General features: G+C 44.2%; 1 protein-coding gene across 1 annotated transcript in view; it reads left to right on the forward strand.

Moving 5' to 3' along the window:
• The window catches only part of LOC119462396 (cytochrome P450 6B1-like), a 51,848-nt gene that overhangs the window by 14,932 nt on the left and 13,153 nt on the right, over window positions 1-23,763 (forward strand). The window contains exons 2-12 of the mRNA XM_049672963.1: window positions 2,094-2,190; window positions 3,435-3,487; window positions 3,617-3,713; window positions 7,027-7,152; window positions 12,436-12,673; window positions 17,506-17,636; window positions 18,439-18,523; window positions 20,181-20,253; window positions 21,437-21,545; window positions 22,721-22,812; window positions 22,904-23,044. Of these exons, the coding sequence (XP_049528920.1) occupies window positions 2,094-2,190; window positions 3,435-3,487; window positions 3,617-3,713; window positions 7,027-7,152; window positions 12,436-12,673; window positions 17,506-17,636; window positions 18,439-18,523; window positions 20,181-20,253; window positions 21,437-21,545; window positions 22,721-22,812; window positions 22,904-23,044 (1,242 nt within the window). The remainder of the gene's footprint in view (window positions 1-2,093; window positions 2,191-3,434; window positions 3,488-3,616; window positions 3,714-7,026; window positions 7,153-12,435; window positions 12,674-17,505; window positions 17,637-18,438; window positions 18,524-20,180; window positions 20,254-21,436; window positions 21,546-22,720; window positions 22,813-22,903; window positions 23,045-23,763) is intronic.

Below are 23,763 nucleotides of genomic sequence, written 5' to 3' on the forward strand. Positions count from 1 at the left end.
GGTACTAGAAAGCGGAGTCGACACGTGTCTCGTGTTTTGGGCCTTTTCTCGCTTACCTTGGCTTCTTCAAAAGAGCAGCATTTCATGGTATTACACCAGGGTAATCTACTAGAAGACCAATTTTTTCTTTCTTTTTAATGCCCCTCTAGACAGAAGCTGAAGCGAGAATGCCTTTGTCTCCATGGCACTCATTATTATTGAACTGAAGAACAATGACACGTCATCACTTGAAATACCGTTGGTAAACACTGGGCCGCAGTTTTGTAGCGATACCTTTTGTGGGCCGGTATTTTGTAGCGATGCCTTTAAAGTAATAATGCCTTTTCGCGCTTATCGCGCTTTGTCAGTGGTCAGAGCGATGGTCCGCTCGCGTTATCAACGTTGATATCGTGAGCGGACCGTCGCTCTGACCACTGACAAAGCGCGATAAGCGCGAAAAGGCTTTATTACTTTAAAGGCATTGCTACAAAATACCGGCCCTGGTGCTCTACTCGTGGGCAACTTTCTGTGGCAATGAATGGGAAGTCACGAGGGGCGGAGCTTCTGCACATGTATTACCATGCGAAGTTGTCCGGCAGCGTTTGGCCGCGTTATTTTGGTTTCTCGGAACATGGGGAGCTACCACGTGTGACATTTCATCGTTTGCCCTGATGCAGAATGAAACAGCCATAAAACAACTCGACTTCAACGCTCACGTAAACAAGTGTTTAACAGTTGTAATGAAGGCGCCCAAGTTTTTTCTTCCCGAGCTTAACCTAACGCGGATGAACATACGACACTTTTTTCAGAAGCACTGTCGAGTGCGCTTTGCCTCCATATGTCTTTCCCTTCATTGCTACAGAAAGTTGTCCGTGAATATAATGCCTTGTTGAGTTTTTCGCACTTCGTCATCGGTCAGAACGACGCTCCGTCGGCTTTATCAGCGGTATCCGCCAGCCGTGAACGATGGATGATAAGAGTGGCGTAGAATTAAGAAGGCATCGCTTCAAAATAGTCCGCCCTGGTCCCTTTTGTTGTCTCGTTGTGCCAACAAACGTGTCGGTGATAAGTCGCTGAATCGTCAAATGGTTGAACGAAACAGCGGCAATAACCAATCGTAGAGCTTCATTTTGCGCACATTTGCAAGTGTCGTTCATTGTGTTGAACGACCCTTTCGGGCCTCTCTGTTACTTATAACACAGACACATCGATATGTGTACGATAAAGTACATCCACCTCGTCGGCTAAACGCTCCATAAAAAAAAGAACTGCAGACAAATGCTTTGTTAGTCCTGTGCAGGTTCAGAAAACTTCTTTGTCTCGGCCCAAGCACAGCGAGTGCTCAAACGGTGCTTGATAAGGAAAGTGGCCTCAAATAGTACCGGCTTTGCAACTGCCTATTCTCGCAAGCGTTGGAAGAGGCACGCTCTCTGCAAAGTCGATAACCATGGATTGGGCACCAATGTGGTTCTGCGCAAAAATATCCATTTGGACGACTATTGTAGCAGTCCTCGTCTACGGACTCTTTAGACTGCTCAAGTAAGACATTATATTCCATTTTTTTCTGTCTCCAAAAAAACACTGAAGAAATTTTCACTGCACTGCGTGATGTTTCGTTTAGAAATTTGTTTCTGTTCCGTTTATCCTGCGCTGTGCAACCTCTCACTTCTGTTAGTACACGAAATTATATTAACACACCCTAGTGAAATGCTCACAATAACTGATCTCATTCGTAATTTTCATTAGAGAATCAAAGAAATTCTGTATCAATTTCACCTCAGTTGGGTAAGAGTGTCTTGGTGGAAATGTAAAGCTATGGGTCTTAATTGAGAACACTGTGGTCTGCAACGCTTTTATTTTAGGTACCCGCCTGTCATGTCAATTTTCGGATGACAATATACAAGAGCTCTTTTCTTCTTCAGAACGTTCTTTGCGTTCTAGAGAAATAGATTGCTGAGTTAGCTTTTAAGAGCCGCAGTTTTCAGACACGAGAAATAAACTATTCTGCGCTGTGCAATCTCTTCTATTAACACACCGAATTAAATGAGCACACCGTAGTGAATGGCTTATGCACACGCAATAACTTATCTCATTCCTAATAATGGCTTATGCAGGTGGCGCCAGAAGACGTTCTCATACTTCAAGGATATCGGAATAAATGGCCCGAAGCCGAACTTGCTCTGGGGAAACTTAGCCGAATACCACGGAAAGGTAAATCCTTCTTGTTATACAGTAAAATGCGATAATGTCGCAGCGTGCTTAAAATTCACAGGGTCTTTTATGTTATTCCTCGGACGACTTGAAGGCGAATACCCAAGTGCCGATGCATTATTTAGGCAGTTTAATTAGTCACTTTAATTCCCTGAGTCATCAGTTTTATATCGGTGATCCATCCACTCTACTTGCTGAGTCATCCACTTTATTCGCCGAGTCGTCCACTTTAAATCCGGTGAGTCATCCACTCTAATCGTTTGTTATCCCTCCTATTTCGCTTTGATTCCTCATCACCGGTCATCCTTCTTAATTCGCTTTGATTATTCCAAATTTGCTTCGTCCTCCTTCTTAATTCGCTTTGATTACTCTTATTTTACTCTAACTTTCTTAATTCACTTTCTCCGTCTTCTTATTTCGCTTTGTCATCCACTCATGCCTAGTCATGGTTTGGCCCGTTTTAGCTGCCTTTAACTTGCTGGAGCGATCAGTAATCTTTATTGTACGATACGTGCTGACGGCCCATCTTGGCTCAAGGACGTTGAAGGTAGACTGAACGATAAGACATATAAGGTTTCCGCCTTTAAAAAAAAGCTCGTAAGTGACGAAGAATAAGGCGATAAACAGACAAGAAAGAAACGTGACCCGAGCGCAGACTATCAGCTGTAGTTCATTGTCAGAACTTTTTATCGTGCTATTCATCGTCCCTATGGAATACCAGCTCGCCAACATTCAGTAGTTGTAAACTCCTTAGCTAAAATTGTTATTCATGCAAATGTCAGCGAATGCTGACGTTGGACATATTAGCTAAGGTGGCCGGCCTTTCGCAAGATTCGTGAATTCGGCTGCTGCTTAAAAAATTTCCTGCGTAAGATTTTTGGAAACTCCGTTTAAGAAGCAGTAAGCACTTTCGATAGTGCAGGTTAGAAGAAAAGATAGAATGGCATGGTAAGGAAAAGAAGCATAAGGACCTATGTCCACTTGCCTATGCTGACTTTAGCCGAAACGGCGTTATTGCATCGGGTTTTATGATTGCGCGTTATTTCCAATGGAGCATGTTAGCCTTTTAAGAAAACCTCTTGCAACGTCATTTAACGTATTCTTTTTTACCTATCTTCCTAAGTATTTCATTTGCATTTGACTGCACTTTATGCAACTCAGTCACTCACAGCCCTGCATTGTTTTGACGTTGACGCCTTTATGTTGTCGGTACTTTTTTTCTTCATCGCGCCTTTCGCTCACAGGGTCTCGTAAAAGCCCTGACAGAATGGTGCAACAAGTATGGAGACGTGTTCGGGTATGCGCAGCTTCCTTGTTGAATTTCTCGTTACAAGTGATGCTTTATTGTCCGCTGATCTTCGATATAAGAAGTCACAAACAGCACAGACAGCATGCACAAAATATCCTCCTTGCTTACGTTTTTCAGTTTCTACAACGGAGACGTGCCAACATTGGTGATAAAGGACATCGAATTTCTCACCTATGTCTTTGTGAAAAACTTCCAAGACTTCAGCTTCCGAGGGGTAAGTTTCTGTGAAAAAAAGAGAGAGAGAGAGAATCGACTTGTGCAACCTTGCCGAATCATAATCGAATATCCAGCGAAACTGTTTATTTCGAGCAATTTTCTTAGGAATTTCAGTTGCCTGTTTTTAAACCACACAACTTTTCCCGCATATGACGCTTTCGAACCCTTGATTAAGAAATTTTTCAAAGAAAAGCTGCGCTTCACCCACATATATTTACTTCCGCATGCACAGTCGCGTTCAGCATGAGCTGCAACACTGGGTCCGTGGGCGAAGAGGCTCCAAAACTGTATATCGGTGCCGACAAAGCTCAGCTTTGATAAATAACACCTTCTCTTAGACTGTTATTTACTAAACCAATATTTCGTACATTAGTGCCATCGTGCAAGATTGGTTTGACTTAGTGCAGCTCCTATCAAACCTGACGTACTGTACGTCAGCCATATTACTTCCAACACATATCACTAAATTTGATTTCGGTGGCCGGTATACTTTTTCCAGGAGAGCGACACTATAAGCCCGTTCGTAAAACGTATTTATATCTCTCTGGAGCGCTAGAATTAGTAATTTAGTTAAGTGGCCATAAATAGCTCTCACTCTTTTAACTTTGGCTACAGATTACCGAAAGCATATGTCACTAAGTTTAGGCAAATATAAAGAAGGTACCTCGTTTTCTTAACCGGACACACGCAGGAAACCTAGTACTTGCCTCATATGAGGCATTAAAATACAGAGACAACAAGAACTCAATAATTATGTGCAACCCGCATAATTACGCCAGGAACGTTAAGGTTTCTCGCCGCACCACCCAAACATGGCCCAGCTTTTTATTGAATGTTAACTCGTTGTCAGGCGCATGTTTGTTGCAAGTAATGGCCGTATAACCTTTCAAGCACTTCCTTAAGAATTTTTCGCAAAAAACCTATAATCTACTGAAGTTCTCCAAACTTTGCTCCAACATCTTCCATAACATTCCCCCTATTTTATTTAAATGTGGACATTGTAAGAAGTTAAGTTATTTGAGGACGTTGGGCAATTTCGCTGCGGTATTGGTAATTTAGGCTTCTGATGCTCCAGAACACATCTATAAGCAATTTTCTACAAAGCATATATAGCGTACATAGTTCAAACTTCGATCGTACATCCCCCAAAGCGTGAGCCTTACTTTAGCGAAACATAAGCAATTATATATTTCGTTCATGGTCAGTGTATTTCCATACATGGTTACTGAACGTTGGTGAAAGTCGCCTATTCTTTATTGTTTATTTATTTAGTTCACTCAGGAGACCGAGGAAATGTACTACGCGCTTCGTATAATGCATAAAAATTGGGCGAAAACGAGTGTTCAGTAATTATTTTCCAGGCACAAAACGAACACACACACTTAAAAATTTTGTTACACGTCCTATAACTCAGCCTTCATTTCCTCGAAATTTAAAATGGCTGGGACTTTTTTTTCTGTTATCCCAGTGCAACGGCGAAACTTTGTGAGCGTTTCATACAACGCTTCTCGACAGCCCGAAAACGAAGATTTAAGAAGTTTCGTCCAAACCTCATAATTAACCGACACACTTCCAAATTTACCTTCACATTACCCATATCCTCTCTATATAAACTCAGTAAATGATCCAGTTCTCCCTGGACATCGTAAAAGCAAGCATATATGGTTTTCGAGCACATAGTCGCCATAACAGCATATTTTGGTTTTAAAAAAAATGTCGCTGTGTACTACCTTGCGATAGGGACTTGTTCTTACAAATATATTTACAAATAGCTTCATTTTATTTACAGAAATTCAGTCAATTACTTGTCATTTTTACTCGTTTCCGGTGTGCCTGTTAGATGCGTGCATGTTACAAACTTCAGATTTATTTGTTATTTCAATGAAACAAAAAGGCGTGGTTCCTGCGGTAACTGGGCAACGTTTTCTTCATTGTAAAATAGAACACCAACATTCCTCTGATAAAAAAAATGTCGCAGTTTCAACCGAAAGACGAAGCACTGATAGCGATATCAAAGTATCACACTACGACACGAAGGGCGGCTCTTACGGCCGTATTTACACGGCTGGTTCACGCCTATATATATTTCAGTAAACATTCGCTTAATATTTAAATTAGCAAGCACGGCGTCACGCACGCACAGGCAAACATAAACAGATCTCACTCGATGACCGCAAACACACGCTTTCACAACGTTGGCATGACGAAGAGCCGGACAGAGGGGAGCGAACGGTTTTGCTGTGCCTTCCTTCAACGCTTCTCCGTAGCTTGAGACCACGCGGCCTAGAGCACTAGACTATTGTGAAGACAGCATTCGTGCAGCCACCAGCCATCCCAGCTCACCTAGGCTTTGCCCCCGCCTGTGCTTACCTTCAAGCTGGTGTACTGGTGGCGCCCGGCCGGTCTAGTTGAGGAGACACACGATCACCTATCCACCTCATGGCCCCTAGCCGAGCGCTTCATCACGGTACCGCCAACTCACCTACACTGCCCTGCGTCCGCGTTATAACGTGACCTCCAACATTCGGCGCGCATCAAACCGCCATCCTGGTTGGCTCACCCTCGCGCTCTTCCCCTCGCACCCACAGAATACCGCTATCGGTAATGTTCTGTACCATCTGTCTGAATAGTTTGTAGGTCAACGCCGTGCAATGCAGTTTGCATCTCAATAATATTTGTTTCTAACACTAGCGGTCGCAATTATTTAACAGCACTCGTAAGCGTGATTGCTCAAGGCTGGGTGACCTGTTTTGCATCGTCTTTTCTATGAACTTAGAGCAAAAGAATGTTTTTCATTAGCACTTTCAGTAGATTCTTCGTGTTCACGTCAAATTGTTTACTTACGCGGCCTCGTCAAATTGTTACTTAGGCAGCTCGTCGCTGAGTGGCATGTAAAATACGTTATGCGTTAATTTGTAATTAGTTCGAATTATAAAACTATATCAGACGCAAAGTTTGCAACTTGCACTCAGCGACATTTAAGCTTTTATCAGTGAAACTGTTCAACGAGCATAAGCCAGATCATGAAGTTTCATGGGACGGTTCCGTTTGCGGCCTCTTCAGCTTCTGCTACTCAATGATAAACCGACCGATCACTTTCTACAGAATACGTTGGTACAGAACAGAGTAAGCATGCAATAATAAGAATTTGCATAGTGCTGCTAAGGCTCAGGCTATCCGTTACTGCTCGCACGTGCAAGCTGCTTTTACGGGATGCGAGAAGCAACAAAAGACGACAAATTAAGTTACCACATTGCGTAGACGCCTGTGGTTTCCACACCTGTACACGCGGTTCCCATTTTTCTCAACAGGTCACCATGAGGACGGACGAAGAGCACAGCTTCCTGGGACAAAGTCTCTTCCATGCACGCGGGCTCCAGTGGAAGCGGACTCGCAGCTGTGTTTCCTGCGCCTTCACGACCAACAAGTTCAAGCAGGTGATTACGGCAGCCGCGTATCCAGGGGAATTGGGGGTTGTCCCACCCCCTTCCTCTTTTCGCCTCGAAATGCAACTCTTCACTCATTTTCACTAGGGAAAGAGGAAGTATAAGTTCAAGCAGTGATGTAACCATTTCTCTCGCACCAGAGATACGCAACTGGTCTCAGTATAGCTTTCTCTTAATACATATTTTGTGTGTAACTTTGTTCGACGGGAGCAAAGGAGCACTACAGAAATAAAAAGCGATTACGAAATACGCTTACGCAGTCACTATGGGCTGTATGGGATTGGTCAGCACCATCATAATATATTATATCTTCTGCAGAAAGAAGGCCTCTTCCAGCGATCTCCAGCTAGCCCCATCTTATGCTCTACTATATTTTCCTAATAACGCTACCTAATTACCTGCCGTCCTCGACTGCGCGTTCCTTCTCTTGGCACCCATTCGGTAACGCTGACAGACAATTGTTTATCTACGCTTTACATTGCCTGACCTACTCCTTTTTATTGAAATAGGAATTATATGAACACTCCAAGCGAATTTCTCCTGTCGGCGTCGCCGTGAGGTTCCATATACATTTCAAGGGCGACAAAATCGTCGCCGCACACCGTATGCTGTATGTGCGAGTGAAAGTGCACGAGGGGCGCACGCTTTCACTCGCAAAGACCATGGGGGGATGGAAAGGAGTAAGGGGAGGCGACGTTTAGCTACGGCACCAGAGAGGTAATTTATTTGAAAGAAGGCAGAGAGGTCGGCCTGAGCTAGCGGGCTCTAGCCAGCTACTCTGCACAGGGGGACGGGGAACGGTGAAATAAAGGTGTGATGAGGGATGATGATGGCATAGAAAGAGGGATGCACAACGGTGAAAGCAAGTTTAACATTCTGTTGATAAACATTCATAAATGTCATCCATGGAGCAACACCGGGTTCCAGATCTTGTCTGCGGTCACTAGTTCAAATGAACCTTCAGATAAAGGCGCAAGGACGAAGCTGTTGTGTGGGCTTCTCCTACATCAGAAGTACAGGTGACAAGCAAAAGCTTTACAAAATGTAAAGAGCTGCGATAAGCGGCTCCAGTACGGCTAGAACCTGCAGGGCACTTTTAGCTGCCGTATTCGCCACACCGCCGATAATTCGTATTCGCCACACCGCCGATAATTCGTATTCGCCACACCGCCACACCGCAGAGACTCCACCAGGTGCTTGAGTAGCTGCGGCACCAATGCGTATCTTGCGACCGGGCGCAAGGGGAACTGGTGTCTCAATCTCCCACGCGACAGGAGGAAAGCGGGAAGGCAGCGCTGGAGGGACGGGGTGCGGCGTCTACTCTGTCAGCAACTGCATACTTGTACTTTACGCGGCGGCAGGCTGTCGCGCGCACCTTATCTTGAACGCGATCTCCACACAGCTCTTACGTTTCTATGCACTGTGCTTTCACCAGTCAGTTTCCGTTGAAGCGATAGACCGCACGAACCTTCAGTCGCTGCAGCCGCCGCGCTTGCTCACGCCAGCGTATTGACAGTGGTTCATCGAGTGTGATCTATTCATGTATGCCTGTGCGCGCAGACACCATGCTTGTTACTTCCGTTAGTAAGTGAATGTGTCCAAGTCCATGCAGGCGATAAAATTGCTATCCTTATTCCGTATAGCTCTCTACTAATTTGCTAACGCAATTGATGCTCCGCCTTTTGGGCGAAACTGCGACATTTTGTAGAGAGAGCAACATTGGCCGCATTCTGGCCGTTTCGCTGTGGCCGGTGGCCGCACCGCGAGCTGAGCCGTATATATATATATATATATATAGAGAGAGAGAGAGCCATTAGCTTGCTTTCAGTATTGTATAAAATATTCACCAAGATAATTTCCAATAGAATCAGGACAACACTTGACTTCAGTCAACCAAGAGAACAGGCTGGCCTCAGGAAGGGATATTCTACGATGGACCATATCCATGCCATCAATCAGGTAATCGAGAAATCTTCGGAGTACAATCAATCTCTCTATATGGCTTTCATAGATTATGAAAAGGCATTCGATTCAGTAGAGATACCAGCAGTCATAGAGGCATTGCGTAATCAAGGAGTAGAGGAGGCATACGTGAATATCTTGGCAAATATCTACAAGGATTCCACAGCTACCTTGGTTCTCCACAAGAAAAGTAGGAAGATACCTATCAAGAAAGGGGTCAGGCAAGGAGACACAATCTCTCCAATGCTATTCACTGCATGCTTAGAAGAAGTATTCAAGCTCTTAGACTGGGAAGGATTAGGAGTGAGGATCGACGGCGAATATCTCAGCAACCTTCGGTTTGCAGATGACATTGTCCTATTGAGCAACAATGGAGAGGAATTACAACAAATGATTGAGGACCTTCATCGAGAAAGTGCAAGAATTGGGTTGAAGATGAATATGCAGAAGACAAAGATAATGTTCAATAGCCTGGCAAGGGAACAAGAATTCAGGATCGCTAGTCAGCCTCTAGAGTCTGTAAAGGAATATGTTTATCTAGGTCAATTACTCACAGGGGACCCTGATCATGAGAAAGAAATTTACAGAAGAATAAAATTGGGTTGGAGTGCATACGGCAGGCATTGCCAAATCCTGACTGGGAGCTTACCACTGTCGTTGAAAAGAAAAGTGTACAATCATTGCATTCTACCGGTGCTAACATATGGGGCAGAAACTTGGAGGTTAACAAAGAAGCTCGAGAACAAGTTAAGGACCGCACAAAGAGCGATGGAACGAAAATCTTAGGAGTAACGTTAAGAGACAGGAAGAGAGCGGTGTGGATCAGAGAACAAACGGGGGTAGACGATATTCTAGTTGACATTAAGCGGAAGAAATGGAGCTGGGCAGGCCATGTAATGCATAGGATGGATAACCGGTGGACCATTAGGGTTACAGAATGGATACCAAGAGAAGGGAAGCGCAGTCGAGGACGGCAGAAAGTCAGGTGGGATGATGAGGTTAGGAAATTCGCAGGCGCAAGTTGGAATACGCTAGCGCAAGACAGGGGTAATTGGAGATCGCAGGGAGAGGCCTTCGTCCTGCAGTGGACATAAAATATAGGCTGATGATGATGATGATAGAGAGAGAGAGAGAGAGAAGGGGCGGCTCGGTGGGATTCGTCGGCAGATATGGAAACTGAGTCGGAGAGAATGAATGAAGCCAGGCTTCGTCGTCGGAAAGAAACCAAGAGCAGGCAGCGAGCCGAGGAGACGGAGGAAGAACGAGCCGCACGCCTCGAGAAGCATCGCAAGTACGAAGCGGCCAGGCGAGTGAATTCAGATGAGGATGGTTGGTCGTCTAGTGCGGCATCTCGTGCCAGGGCCGTGGATCAACCACGGAACGAAACCAAGAGTAGGCAAAGAGCTGCGGGGACAGAAGAAGAACGTGCTCGGCGTATCGAACTGAGACGGCAGAGTGATGCAGCTCGCGCCTAACCGCCGACACAACGCAGTTGGAGGACGTGAAGGCTCGCCGTGTGACGGAGCATGTGACTCGGCTGGCTGAAAGTTGAAGTTCGACGCGCATGCTCCAAACGGACTTTACAGACAATCCGTTTGGATTTGTGCGTGACGTTTGCGAAAGACTTTGGTATATGCGAGATTTGAGTCTGGTGAGTAGCACAATGCGTGAAACACTTGGCCTCAAAGTACTGTGTCGGAGCCATTGAGACGGCTGCTTGCTACTTCACCGACCATCGGGCCGTCTTTGTGGCAATTGAGAAACAACAAGATAAAGACTTTCAATATAAATGCGTAACACTTTAAATAAAAATGTCTAGTTTTTAATGTAACCATAACTTAATCAGAAGTAACAATAAACCTAAACACTCAGACGTACGAAGCTAAACGATAAAGATGTAACTGTACGGAAAACCAAGCTAAACAATAAGATTAACCGCACCTCTCGCTGCGCACACCCAGGCATTACTGAGTTAAGCCACAGCCAATTTTTTGCCTGTTAGTATCAACTAGAATATCGTACGCCCCATTCGCTCTGTAATCTGCACCCTTGTTTTCCCGTCGTATAAAGTTACGACCATCATTTTACCTTCCATCGCTCGTTGCGTGGTCCTTAATTCTCTCGTCAAGCTTCCTTGTTAATCTCCAAGTTTCCCACTTACGTTAGTACCGCTGGAATTCAATGACTACACTTTTGGTTTCAAGGATGGTGGCCAGCTGCCGGTCATTATTTAGTAGTGCCTGCCGTATGCGCTCTAGCCCAATGAAAATTTTTGTAAATTTCCTTCTCACAATTCGGCTCCCCTGTGACTAACTGACCAATGTGAAAGTACTTTGGCGCAGATTCTAGAGGCTGATTGTCAATCCCGAATTCTAGTTCTCTTGTCAGGCTATTGAACATCACCTTATTCACCTGCATATCAAATGCATCACTTTGACGGCTAAGGTCTTCGATCATTTGTTGCAAATAATCTCCATCCGTTCTGAACAGGACAATATTATCTGCAAACAGCAGATTACCCAGCTACCCCTCGTTTAGGGGCATACACGAACCTCCCCAGTGTAAATACTTTAATATTTATTCGAAGCAAGCACTCAATGCCGTGTATTTTACGGCTATGCCTACCTTGTATGCAATGACATTCAGTAGGCTATCAAAGACGGCTGAAATATGCTCTTCCTTTGAGTGTCGTCTAAATCTCGAACATATATGCATAATTTTATCCGTGACATTGCTGCGGATAAAATTCTAAGTTCTTAGCACTTATTTTCTTTAGTGAGCGTTACTTCTGCACGTTTAATATATAGAAGCCTTGATAATCCCCGATAAATTTGCGCGCTACATGCCATAAGCATCCACCGAAACAAATGCTCTTTTAGTCAGCATACAGATGGTAATAAGCAATCACTCCCAATGTGAGCTAATCTTGAACTGCTTAGGCAGCGTGGTGAAGGCTTTCATTGTGGAAAATAAAAGTATAATACATCGAGCGCCTTGTAAATGCTATAGATTAGTTGGGCATTGCTGCTTTATCAAAAGTGCCGTCGACGTTTTTCAAGGCAGCACATGGTCATATTTCTGCACTTTGAGAACACCGGTGACAATTCATTTCAAAACAGCAGAAAGCGCACATATGATCCTGCCCGCCTCGGTATTTTCCTTTTCTTCAAAAGTAAGTCTAGATATTCGATGTGTTGATGAGTATAAGTGCATTTACCAACTGCGCGCTCGGTTCTACAGTCAACAGGTAACGTACGAGAGAAATAGGAACATTGCTTTACCTTGAAATTTTATGATTGCACACTCCTGCAGATGGTTCCATACATGTCACAAGTGGCCGACATATTCGTCCAAATACTGGGTGAGAAAGCGGACGATGGCAAAGAGTACCCGATGCTGCGTCTCTTCCAAGGCCTGACCATGGACTACGTGGGTCGGGCAGCGTTCGGCTTCGATTGCACTTTCCAGCGTGACCTCACGCATCCGTTCCTTAAGACAGCACAGAGCGTACTGCCTGGTGTCATGACCGGACCTTTGCACATGCTTTCCCGTGAGTATAGTGTCTTTTTCTTTACCCTCACGCAGCCTGTGGAACATGTCGAGGACTCACTTGCAACTATGAAATAAAATGCACGCACATACATGAAATTAGAGTTGCATTTCGAAGGTAGGCAATGTGGTATACTTTCTACCATAATGGTATGCCTTGCTGACAAGCTTATGCTACGCTGGTCTGCTTTCCATCAGCGCTGGAGAAACTGGACAATGTGTCGCTCTTCAATGAACATCTCGCCAACTTGACTCACTGAGTGTGTGACACTTAGTACGGGGAAAACCAGGGACGAATTCTCAGCGTTCGCAGGCACTGGCGCGCCACGTGTCTCGGATGCCACGCGCGGACTTCTCCGCAGTGCCACTAGAAGTGCGGTAAGGCGAGCAGTGTGCGGGGGGTATCTCAATGTAGACACTGTGACGTCGATGTGATGAAGGATGTCCAGATTGAGCTTGTGAATCGGATCGCAGAGCTGCGAAATGAACTCAATATGGAACGTGATGCATGGAAGGCAGTGGAAGAAAGACTCCAAGAAGCCGAGGAAAAATTGAACAGGACCGCCATTACGAACGAAAATGGTAGTTACGATGAAACACCGGCTCCCGGCGAGACAGGACCGGAAGTGCCCACAAAGCACTTAGAATGCATGGAACATGCTGGAAGGAGGGTCACCTACAGTGACGCTCCAGCGAAGGAAAAGCAGGAACGCAGGGGTCAATGCCCTGTGTCGAATCCGAATCACCCGGACAAGGAGGGCAAAGGAAAGCAGGGTGACACCTCGTCAGGAGGGGAGAGTAAAAAGACCATAATCGCCAGTGACTCAAATCTGTCTAGGTGTTCAGCGGCAATTGTGGAGCGGGCGAAAGGTGACAAAAGAGTGGTGGTAAGGACGGTTCCAGAGAGGACATTGGCCGTTGTCATGAAGCAAGCTAGAGAAAAGTTCACGCAGAATGCACAGGCACACAACCTTGTAATAGCAGCGGGCGGCCTAAATGACGTGCTGAGCAGGAAAGGGGCGGGAATGGCCCAGTGTTGGCAAAGGGTGTAGACGACTTACGCGAGGTGTCTCCACGGTCGCAGATTGCACCGTGGCGGGGGTACCTGTACGTGACATTACCGTACAAAGAGCAGTTGCGGCCACTAATGAGGCGATTTGGCAAGTGAGCCGAGAGAAACGTTTCGAGGTTGTGGAAGTCAACAGGGAAGTGAGAAGGTATGGTGGCTTTCAAAGAGACGGAATTCACTTCGATCACAGGCTTGGACGTGAAGTGGGCTGGCGACTCGATGATCGTGCAATTGCTTTTTTTGGGGGGGGGGGGCTCACGGGCGCTAAGGAGGCCAGGGTAAGTAGTAATGAAGGAGGTCCCTTATGGTAACCTCTGACTAACAGCACCGGTCGCAAGAGAAAAACGAGAAAGAAAAGAGCTCACTGTGTTATATAAACATGCAGGGCGGTAGAAGAAATGAAAGTGATTAGAGATTGAGGAGCAGTTAAATAGAGAACAAATAGGTGTGTACGCGTTTACAGAAACGCACCTTAGAGACTTAGAAGAGCCACCAATGATTGCGAATTATTTTTGGGAAGGGTGCCACCGAACCAAATTGGAAAGAAAGCGAGGGGGAGTTGGAATGCTCATACATCAGTGGGAAAGAGTAAATTCAAAGTGTCAAGAACATCTTTGGCTATCAGGCACAGTCAGTGGAAAGAAAACTTGGCTGGGGTTGACGTATTAATGGACAGGGAGGAAATTGCAAAGAATCAAGAGTTAGTGAAATGCCTAAGTGCGGATATTGAGTTTCGGGAAGGAGGGCGAAATTATCCTATTGGGTGACATGAATGCCCACAGAGAGGGTCTAGATGATTATACCGACAACAGCGGAGGTTAATGATAGATCTCTGTGAGCAACATGCCCTCGTTATTGTGAACACGGGGCCAAAATGGCCAGATCACAAGGGAAGGCAGAAATTGACAATCGGCCATCGATTAGTGTCTGATGACGGAAGGAATTTATAAGTTGAAAGAAATGGTCATTGATGAGGAAGCGGATAGCAGCATAGCGAGTGACCATAAATGCATAATTTTGAAAATGGGATATGTAGTTGGGAAAGAGAGCAAGGAACGAAGAATGACAAGTTCAAATCTGAACGATGAACAAATAGCAAATATAGCCACAAGAGTCGAGAAAGGACTTGACAAATTGCCAAGCAAGGGGTGGGAATATGGTGAGCTTGTAAGCGCAATGACGAAAGAAATGACGAAAGAAAAGCAACATGTTTGTTGGAAAGGAAAAAGGAAGCCGAAAAACTGGTGGAACAGGGAGATACGGGAGGCGATCGACGAACGAAAGAAAGCATCACGAGAACACAGGCAGGCAAAAAATTCACAGTCGCCGCAGGATGAAATAGACAGAAAATGGGAAACATACAACGGGATAAAACCATGGTTCAAATATTCAAGCAAAGATTAAAGGTGAAAGTGAACGTTGGTTGTCAGAAATACGTGAGAAAAAGAAGGCCGCACCTAGAATATTTTGGAACCATATTAACATATTAGGCAGGAAGTTGGGAACAGTACAGCAACATGTCCTTGACGAAGATGGAAATAAACTGGAAGAGGATGCAGCATTAAAGTACGTTCGAAACGTAACAGCCGAATCATTTCAGGGCAATGGCGAGGTGGTTTCTGGGGGAAAAAAAGAAAATGAACGAAAAACAGATGGAAAAGGAGTTGGTGCTGAGTAATTTCAACTGGCAGAAAGCTGAAGAGAAAATTCCTAAACGCAAAGCCACAGGTTAAGACGAGGTTCCCGTTAGACTGATTAATGAGCTAGGACCAAAAAGTAAGGAAGCTCTGTTGAAAGCAGTAGCAGAATGCTTACAACATAGGTGAATGCCAGGCAGTTGGAGACAAAGTAGGATGAAATGAATTTATAAAGGTAAGGAGGAAAAAGATGAAATTCACTCTTATCGACCACTCACCATTACATCGGTAATATACAGGTTAGCAATGCAGGCGATTAAATTTAAGCTGCGAGCATGGGCAGATAATAATCATATATTGGGAGAACTTCAGAATGGTTTCAGAATCGGTAGGCGGCGGCATGATAACTTTTTGTCCTTACTCAGTGTATTGAAATATCCAGAAAAGAAAGGAGACCGCTATATGCGACTTTGCTAGACATTACCGGAGCGTATGACATCGTAGATCACAGCATTTTGTGGAATATTCTAGAAGGGCAACGTATAGGCAACGACTGTATGCAGCAATTGAGGGAGATTTACCGAGAAAATGCGGTTTGCGTTGAATGGTAAGGGATGACAAGCGAGGATAAAGTTGATATCAACAAGGCACTGAGACATAGTTGCCCTTTATCCCTGCTGCTGTTTATGATGTACGCGGTAAGGACGGAAAGAGTGCTAGAAGGAATCAAAATCGTTTTTAACTTCTCATATAAACAAGCCGGCACAATAGTTGAACAGCATCTTCCAGGTTTATTTTATGTGGATGACATTGTGTTGCTTGGTAACAAGGAAAGCAATATGCAACGTTTGACTCATATCTGTGAAGAAGAATGTGAGAAGTTAGGATTAAAATTTGGTGATAAAAACTCAGGTTTTGTGGTATTCAATGAAAACACTGAACAGAGAGTGTTGATTCAGGGCCAGGAAATGCCTCGGGTAAAATAATACAAATACCTTGGTACATGGATAAACGAAGGCGATAGATATGTGGAGACACAGGAGAAAACAACAACAGCAAAAGGGAAGAGAAATGCGACCATAATGAAACACAGATCGCTATGGGGATACAATAGGTACGAGGTGCTCCAGGGTATGTGGAAAGGTGTAGTGGTGCCAGGGCTTATATTTGGAAATGCGGTTGTTTTCTTGAAGTCAGGGGTACAATCAGCACTCGATGGCAACCAAAGGTCAGTGGGATGCCTCGCGTTGGGCGCCCACGGGAAGACTACTAATGAAGCTGTGCAGGGTGATATGGGCTGGACATATTTTGAAATAAGGGAAGCTCAGAGTAAAAGTGATTTTGCAGAACGACTGAGGAATATGGAAGAAAGTAGATGAGATGCAAGAGTGTTCAGGTATTTGTACAGGCAAAACATTGACTCACAGTGGAGGAAAAGAACTAGGAAGCTTACCAGCAAATATGCGACCGGTATGGCCAGCAACACGGCAACAAAGAACGTCAAACGCAAAGTGAAAGTGGCTGAGACAAGGTTATGGGCGGCGGCAAAGGAAAAGAAACCTGTAATGACTAACTACCTCAAAGGAAAAAAGGAAATCAGGAAAGAAACAACTTATGAAAACTCAAAGGGAAGCTCCTTACTTTTTGAAGCGAGATCATGATGCCTTAGAACGCGCAGTTATAAAGCGAAGTACACCAAGGACGAAGCCGCATGTGCTTGCTGTAAGGCTCGAGAAACGGTGGAACATGTTTTATTGGAATGTGAAAAAATCTACCCAGCTGCAAGTTTAGGCTCCTCTGATCTCTTTGAAGTCCTTGGGTTCAGGGATAGCACGGGCAAAGTAAACATGTCTGCTGTAGAGATTAGTAAGAGGCGGTTGGAGGTTTGGTGGCAGAAAAGCAGGGAGACCACAACCAACGGAGACGTACAGAAACAGTTTCCAGTAATGGTTCAAAAAGGTTGCTGCCTGGAATTATTTGCATTTGTGTGTTTCTCGAAAATGAAGGTAGGACATTAGGCAAAATAATAACGAGACCTTGGTGGCGCAACCCACCACCCCGTTTCAAAGGGGACGCTCCCAGCATCCATCCATGCTGATGACAGTTTTTTCTCTTCCTCTTTTCTAGATAGCACTACGACGATGTCTAAGTACATGGCGCCGATACTTTGGTTGAACGAAAAGCTTGGCTCATTTACTTACGACATATTCAACAAACACACATCAAAAGTGATTCAGCTTCGCCTGAAAACTCCCGAGGTGAGTTCATACAACCAATTGCTCGCTGAACTGAAAAGTAAATCTAGAAATGGCTTATTGTGTTTTTTTTTTACATTGTCTAAAAGTCCATCAAGAAATTCAGGTGAGGTAATCATCATAATGTCACCGAAGTGCCGTTGACTGCTTATGCTGCATTTAATTCTATTTTTATGATTTCTGTGCGCCCGGGTAGAGTATAGCCAAAGTATCATTATGTATAAAAGAATATATAATCAATTGCTTAATGAACTTACTCCAAGGTTCAGGAATAATAATAAACACCAGTAAGTATTTTCACAGAAGAGCTTTCTGGACTCTTCTTGTTTCTGCAGAGTAAGATGCCTTGTACTTCAAAGCTGCTTTTCAGCCAAGTGACTTGGAACTTATGAATGCCCATATTTCACGCAAAATTTTATCTGGATTTGCTTATTTCGCCTGAAGCGTCCTCGCCTTCTTGCTGCACATGTAGAGTTTTAGTTGTTTATGTGCTTACATTGTGGAAAGTATGTATGCTACAATTAGAGTAGTTTAGCTTTTACTTGTTTTTCCTGTGGCCTGGATAACAACCTTGATGCTCGTCAAATATGGAATTTGTATTCATCTATTCTTCAGTAAAGGGTTGCAGTGCCTAACGGATGTTTGGCTGTATCTAGGAGGCTGTTTATCGCTGTTTTGTGAAGTCAAATAACACAACCTTAGCAGTTCTCGAATCACCTTTCGAATGGTTGTGGAGATGTTCCGGTTAAAATTTGATACCTTAGCTGAGGACGTTCCTTGGCATGATATGTACCTCTGATTTTAGGCAAAGAAGCCAGACATGCTGCAGGCGATGCTTGATGTTGAGAGTGAGGAAGGGGAGCTACCGGAAGCACCGCAACTTCTCGATGGTCGGTGGAATTAACGTTATTGCTCCAACAATTTAAGTTCTATAGTGCATAACTTTGGTTTTAAGATTTCGTCGCCCTGGCAAGCACTGCGGTCACATAACTTGACCGGGTGGTTTGTTAGTGTGCTTCCATTTAACAAAATTTATTCAGTGAAACAACTGATGTTTTGTTGTTTTCTTCAAGGAACTTTCAAATTTAACTGGATAGGCTTAGCATAACGGGCACTTGCTTTCCACCCAGTCTGGTATATAACGGAACCCGCAGCGACGCTATCATTTTCAATGACAAGTTAAGAACTTTACCAGAAATACTTTCTTCGAAGAAACCTTAAAGAAAACCTTTGAAGGAACGGTCTTCCTTGCTGACTTTATGCGGGTTTGGCGTATCAGGGAAAGTCTATCCATGTATGTGACCTCTTAACAAAAGGGGCCACTTTCTAACTTTGGAATCTTGTAGCGAGTGGCACAAGTCAAGAAGGCATAATTAGTTGCAGACAAAGTAAAATTATAGGTACGGCCGTAGTTAGTGCCGACATTTAAAATTTAAAATTACCACATTGCACCATATACTGCCCGATCTCTGGGACCAACCCACTTGGCATATTTGTAAAAAAAGTTGTGTATCAACGAATGTTGATCCGAAAGAAGACAGCGTCTACGTACATGCGGCTAGAATAAGCGAATGAAAAAACCCGACATAAATAAAAAAATGAAGGTCCCGAAAAAAGTGTAGGGCCCAAAAATTGAGCAAATAAGGTAACGCAAATAATTGAAAAATGTCATGCAACAAGATGATGCAACAAAGATGATGCAACGTTGCATCATCTCTAAGGATCTGAAGCGTTCGCAATTCCCAAGCATGGTGATGCCGGCCTCAGTGAGCTCTCTATATCTTTACTCGGGAAATACTTGTACCTTGATTGCGAAATGTAAACATGTCATGCCCTACACGAATAAAGTGTGTCGTTGTTAGTCAGCGCTCGCGTCGCTACCTCTGTCCGGTTCAAAATCGCTGTTTCTTCGCGTGCGGAAGTAATAAACCCGGCTGTGATGCCTTCTTTTTGCCAAGTAGTTGTTCCAGGCTTTTGTCTTTGTTAGATCGACTTTACCACCTGATACGGCGTCTTTATTTCACGCACTATCCTGAAGAAATCACATTTGGCAAGTATATAGCGCAATTTTGTGTGTTTGGCTAAATTATAGTGCTTCAAGCGAACATCATACGCATGCCAGCTAGATTGCAGTGTTCACTTAGCGAGTCCAGAATATTGCCCTAATCACCTTTATACTGATGTAATCTTTTCGAAAAGAATGTTTATGCAGTCAGAAAGGGCATCGTAAACAATACTTCTCATCTTCAAATATTACAGCACGTAAAACCAAGGGCGGTTAGAATAAGAGACACACACCACAGGCACTGACTCAAAACGGAAGGGTTTATTGAGTCATTCACAAAAATTTGAACAAGCAAACAAATCCACCTGACATGAATTGCCACAGCCTTCTCAATCGGCCTAAGTTAGGAAAATATGACGTAGTCAGGAACAGATTGTCGATCTCTGCCATTCCACGTCTCATCACAAACTTTCTCACAAGTACACTTGAAGACTGCAGTGTTCTCAAAACATAGTTATACAACACGTATTTCTTCCACGCAGCTGACGCAAAGCTTTTCAAAAGAATGAGTCCCGAAGAAGTTGGCATCAATACTACCATTCTCTTCATCGCTGGGTAAGTCAGGCATTAAAAACGGACGATAACATTAATTTCTAGGTGTATTAGCTGACAACCGGTCAAAAAAAACGTAAAAGGTGTAAGTAAGTGGTTCGGCTGGAATCTTTGTGAGGAAAGCAAAATCGTTTTTAACTGGACATTTCCTTCCACTAGAAAGTCCTAATTCTAGACGGTTCATTATGAGTGCCGCACCTCCATCAACGTGGACTCCTGCGTGGTAGCAATAGAAATTTCAGGCAGAGCAATGGCCACGGGCCACATCATTACTCTCCATTGTAGCTTGGCATTGTTATGGCTCAGTTTTGTTCAGATGTCGTCGTGTTTCCTGTGTACAGCGTAAAAATAACAGAGATACGATATTTGAGCAGTGTGAAAACCTATGTAAGAAATCGACATTCAGAAAACAGGTGCAGTTAAAAATGTCGGTTAATTTAGCACACAACGTAGCACATAATTACGTAACGTTAGGTTCACCAGAGGCACGTTTCAAGAGAATGGCAATCCGTGCACAGGACTGTTGTACTCATTTTTACTGCAAACCAATTTGACTCTTTGTTTCTTGAAGCTCCCAATGAAGGAGAACTGCAGCAATCATGCAGGGTTTCACATTGGCTCTATTTCACCGTTGCAGCCACAATCCGTGTGTGATACCCTGTGTGATAATCGTACTTCTTTCGTCAATGCTTCATCACCGTCAAAGAATAGGTGCAAATATCGTACACAGCGCTTCGCGCAATTAGACCGTACTTTATAATTAAACTGCTACGTTCAATATGAAGGAATTAAGTTTCACAGAGTGACAAGCATGAAAATTCATTCCTGCCTCGACCCCACCCTGCTCATCTTTACCGGCTTTGGTTGGTGCGTAATTGAACATTATCACGTGACGTTTTCCTGCCGAAGCACTTAGGCAGCCAATGGCCGAGGATGCAAGTCGTTGAGCGTTCGTTTCATAGTGTGAGTGATGCTTCAACACCACTTAACAGCGCTTGTTTATAAATTGTTTAGTGGTTACATGAATTTAATTGTGGCTGATGTCATGATGCGCTCCTTCGAGGTCGTTGCCTATGCAAAATATTTTCTCACGTACGTTGTTTTCATGGCTTTGTTAATGTATCTTGTTAGAAAGTGGGAGAGTCGAATATCTTTAGACAGACTCTTGTGTTGCGGCTCATTTCAGGTTCGAGACAACAGCCACGGGGCTAAGTTACCTCACCTACGTTCTCGCTAAACATCAGGACATTCAGGAAAATGTCCGGGAGGAAGTGAAATCTGTTATGGAACGCTATGTGAGTATGCTATGCTTCTTTCAAGGCACTTGTGAACATTTCTGAAAAAAAAAGTTAGCGTAGCTTGCACTAGTGGCCAAGGCTAAAGAAACAGCGGAGCTGATCGGCACCTAGCACCACCAAGTTATCCCACCATTTTCCGGAATTTATAGATTATTCTTCGATTATCGCTTACCTAGTAATTGACTATCGATTGGCTATCGCAAGGTATTGACCACGTCATTGGGCTAGGCTAAGCATTACTAAGTCATCCTCAGCATTTTCAGAAATTTATTGATTATTGATCAATTATTGGTTAGCTATTGATTGGCTATCGCAAGATATTGGCCACGTACTTGGGCTAGGCTAAGCGCTACAAAGTCATATTCCCAGCGTTTTCCGGAATTTATTGATTATTTATCAATTATCGATTAGCTAATGATTGACTATCGATTGGCTATCGCAAGGCATTGGCCACGTATTCGGGCTAGGCTTAAACACCTTCGCTAGTTCACAGGGGTATGTGCTAAATTACGCTTGGACCCTTTCTGGAGTACTGCTAGGATCAGCCCACATTTTCTGTTCGCGGCACACGGACTGACGGTCGGCTTCAGCTCTGCTGTTAAAAGTACGCGAGCCGTTGCGTGCAAGCGCACAATCTCAACGCTAAACGAAATGTCACTGTATTTCCTCGCGAGAAGCCTCTTAGCATACAGGTGTTCCCAGTTGTAAATTACGCGTACTTCGTTTATCACGGTTAGCACGCTATGTGGCGCAACCTGGAAATGCTTCCTCTCAATTTACTGTTAGTCTCATCGTCTTTCCGAATCCGTTACAACATAAACTGCTGAGAGACCTAGAAAAGCGCAGTTTGGCTAGAAATACAGGATTGGATTAGCACTTAATGCTCGTACTAAACATTTCGTAGACCTCCTGCTCTCATGCAAAGATACGGCGCGGGCCTATAGCTTTCTCTTCTGCATGAAACGAGTTCAAGGAAGGCCGAATAACATGGCCACCATAATGTTCGGATGGCCTTTTGGTTCTCGTAAAGGGAATTCTACGGAATAAAAATTAAGCTATTGATAGCTGCTAGATGCGATAGCGAGAGCTAGCTAGGTAAGGTGAAAGGCTGCATTTTTTTGTAAACTCGGTTTAACTGTTTCCTAATAATAATCGAAGTAAATGCCTCGCAGGGAAAACTGGATTACACGTCAATAACGCAAGGCCTAAAATACTTTGCCAGAGTTGTCGACGAGACCCTTCGCATGTTCCCGCCCGTCGTAACGTAAGCCTCCAGCCGAGCTCACGAAATTCCTATCGTACTTGATCAAGCGAAAATTGCACTACGTATGCACCTCATGCTCTCAATTTTGCAGTTTCACAACCCGAAGCGCAGTTCATGACTTCGAGTATAACAGCATCAAGTACAAGGCGGGTACAAGCATTATGTCACCAACGCTTCAGGTCCACATGGACCCTCGCATCTTGCCTGAGCCAGAAAAGTTTGACCCCGACAGGTAAGTGCTTCAAAGGTGTGTTTTGTTTTGCTAAACACGGAATAAAATGCGAACATTTGAAACTGAAAAATTCTATGGAAGAGGTGTGTACTAAGTAATGATGTAACTGGTCGCGAGCAATAGTTGGACGACTACGGCATCAACAAATAATTGAAATTTCTTCTTGCACAGCTCCACAATATGGAATTGCTTGAATACATTGCGTTGCTTGAACACGCCCACGTAGGATGCATGACTTTGCTTCAGTCAGCACGCGCAGGCCATGAAGGAAAAATATTCGCGCACCATTGCTCTCCAAATTATTGCTTGCGAGCGTACATTGTGGTTAAAGCACAAGTATTTACCCAATGTGAGTTTTTTCCCTTCACCCGCCTACATAATAAACAAAACACCCAAAGGGTTCTGGTAAATCAGGAAGTCCGAAAGTTGATCCACATTTCAAAACCCATACGGAGAGAGGGGTGGTTCCTTCTTCCCAGCGCAGTATACGCAAGATCCTCGTCAGTTTAGGTACATTGGGAACTATGTGCGAAAGGGTACACCCGAAATTTATTTGAAATGAAGACGCCTTCAAAAGCCTGTCTTCTTAAGGTAAATATCTTGTTACGTTGGCAGGTTTGACAGCGAGCGTAGGGAGTGAGGCTGAGCCCGTTGGCTATCCTTCACCAGGGAGGGAGGAAGGGGAGTGAAATATGAGGAGGAGGGAAGAAAGTTCACAG

The sequence above is a fragment of the Dermacentor silvarum genome, chromosome 8, assembly GCF_013339745.2.
Source record: "Dermacentor silvarum isolate Dsil-2018 chromosome 8, BIME_Dsil_1.4, whole genome shotgun sequence".
Taxonomy (NCBI): Eukaryota; Metazoa; Arthropoda; class Arachnida; order Ixodida; family Ixodidae; genus Dermacentor; species Dermacentor silvarum.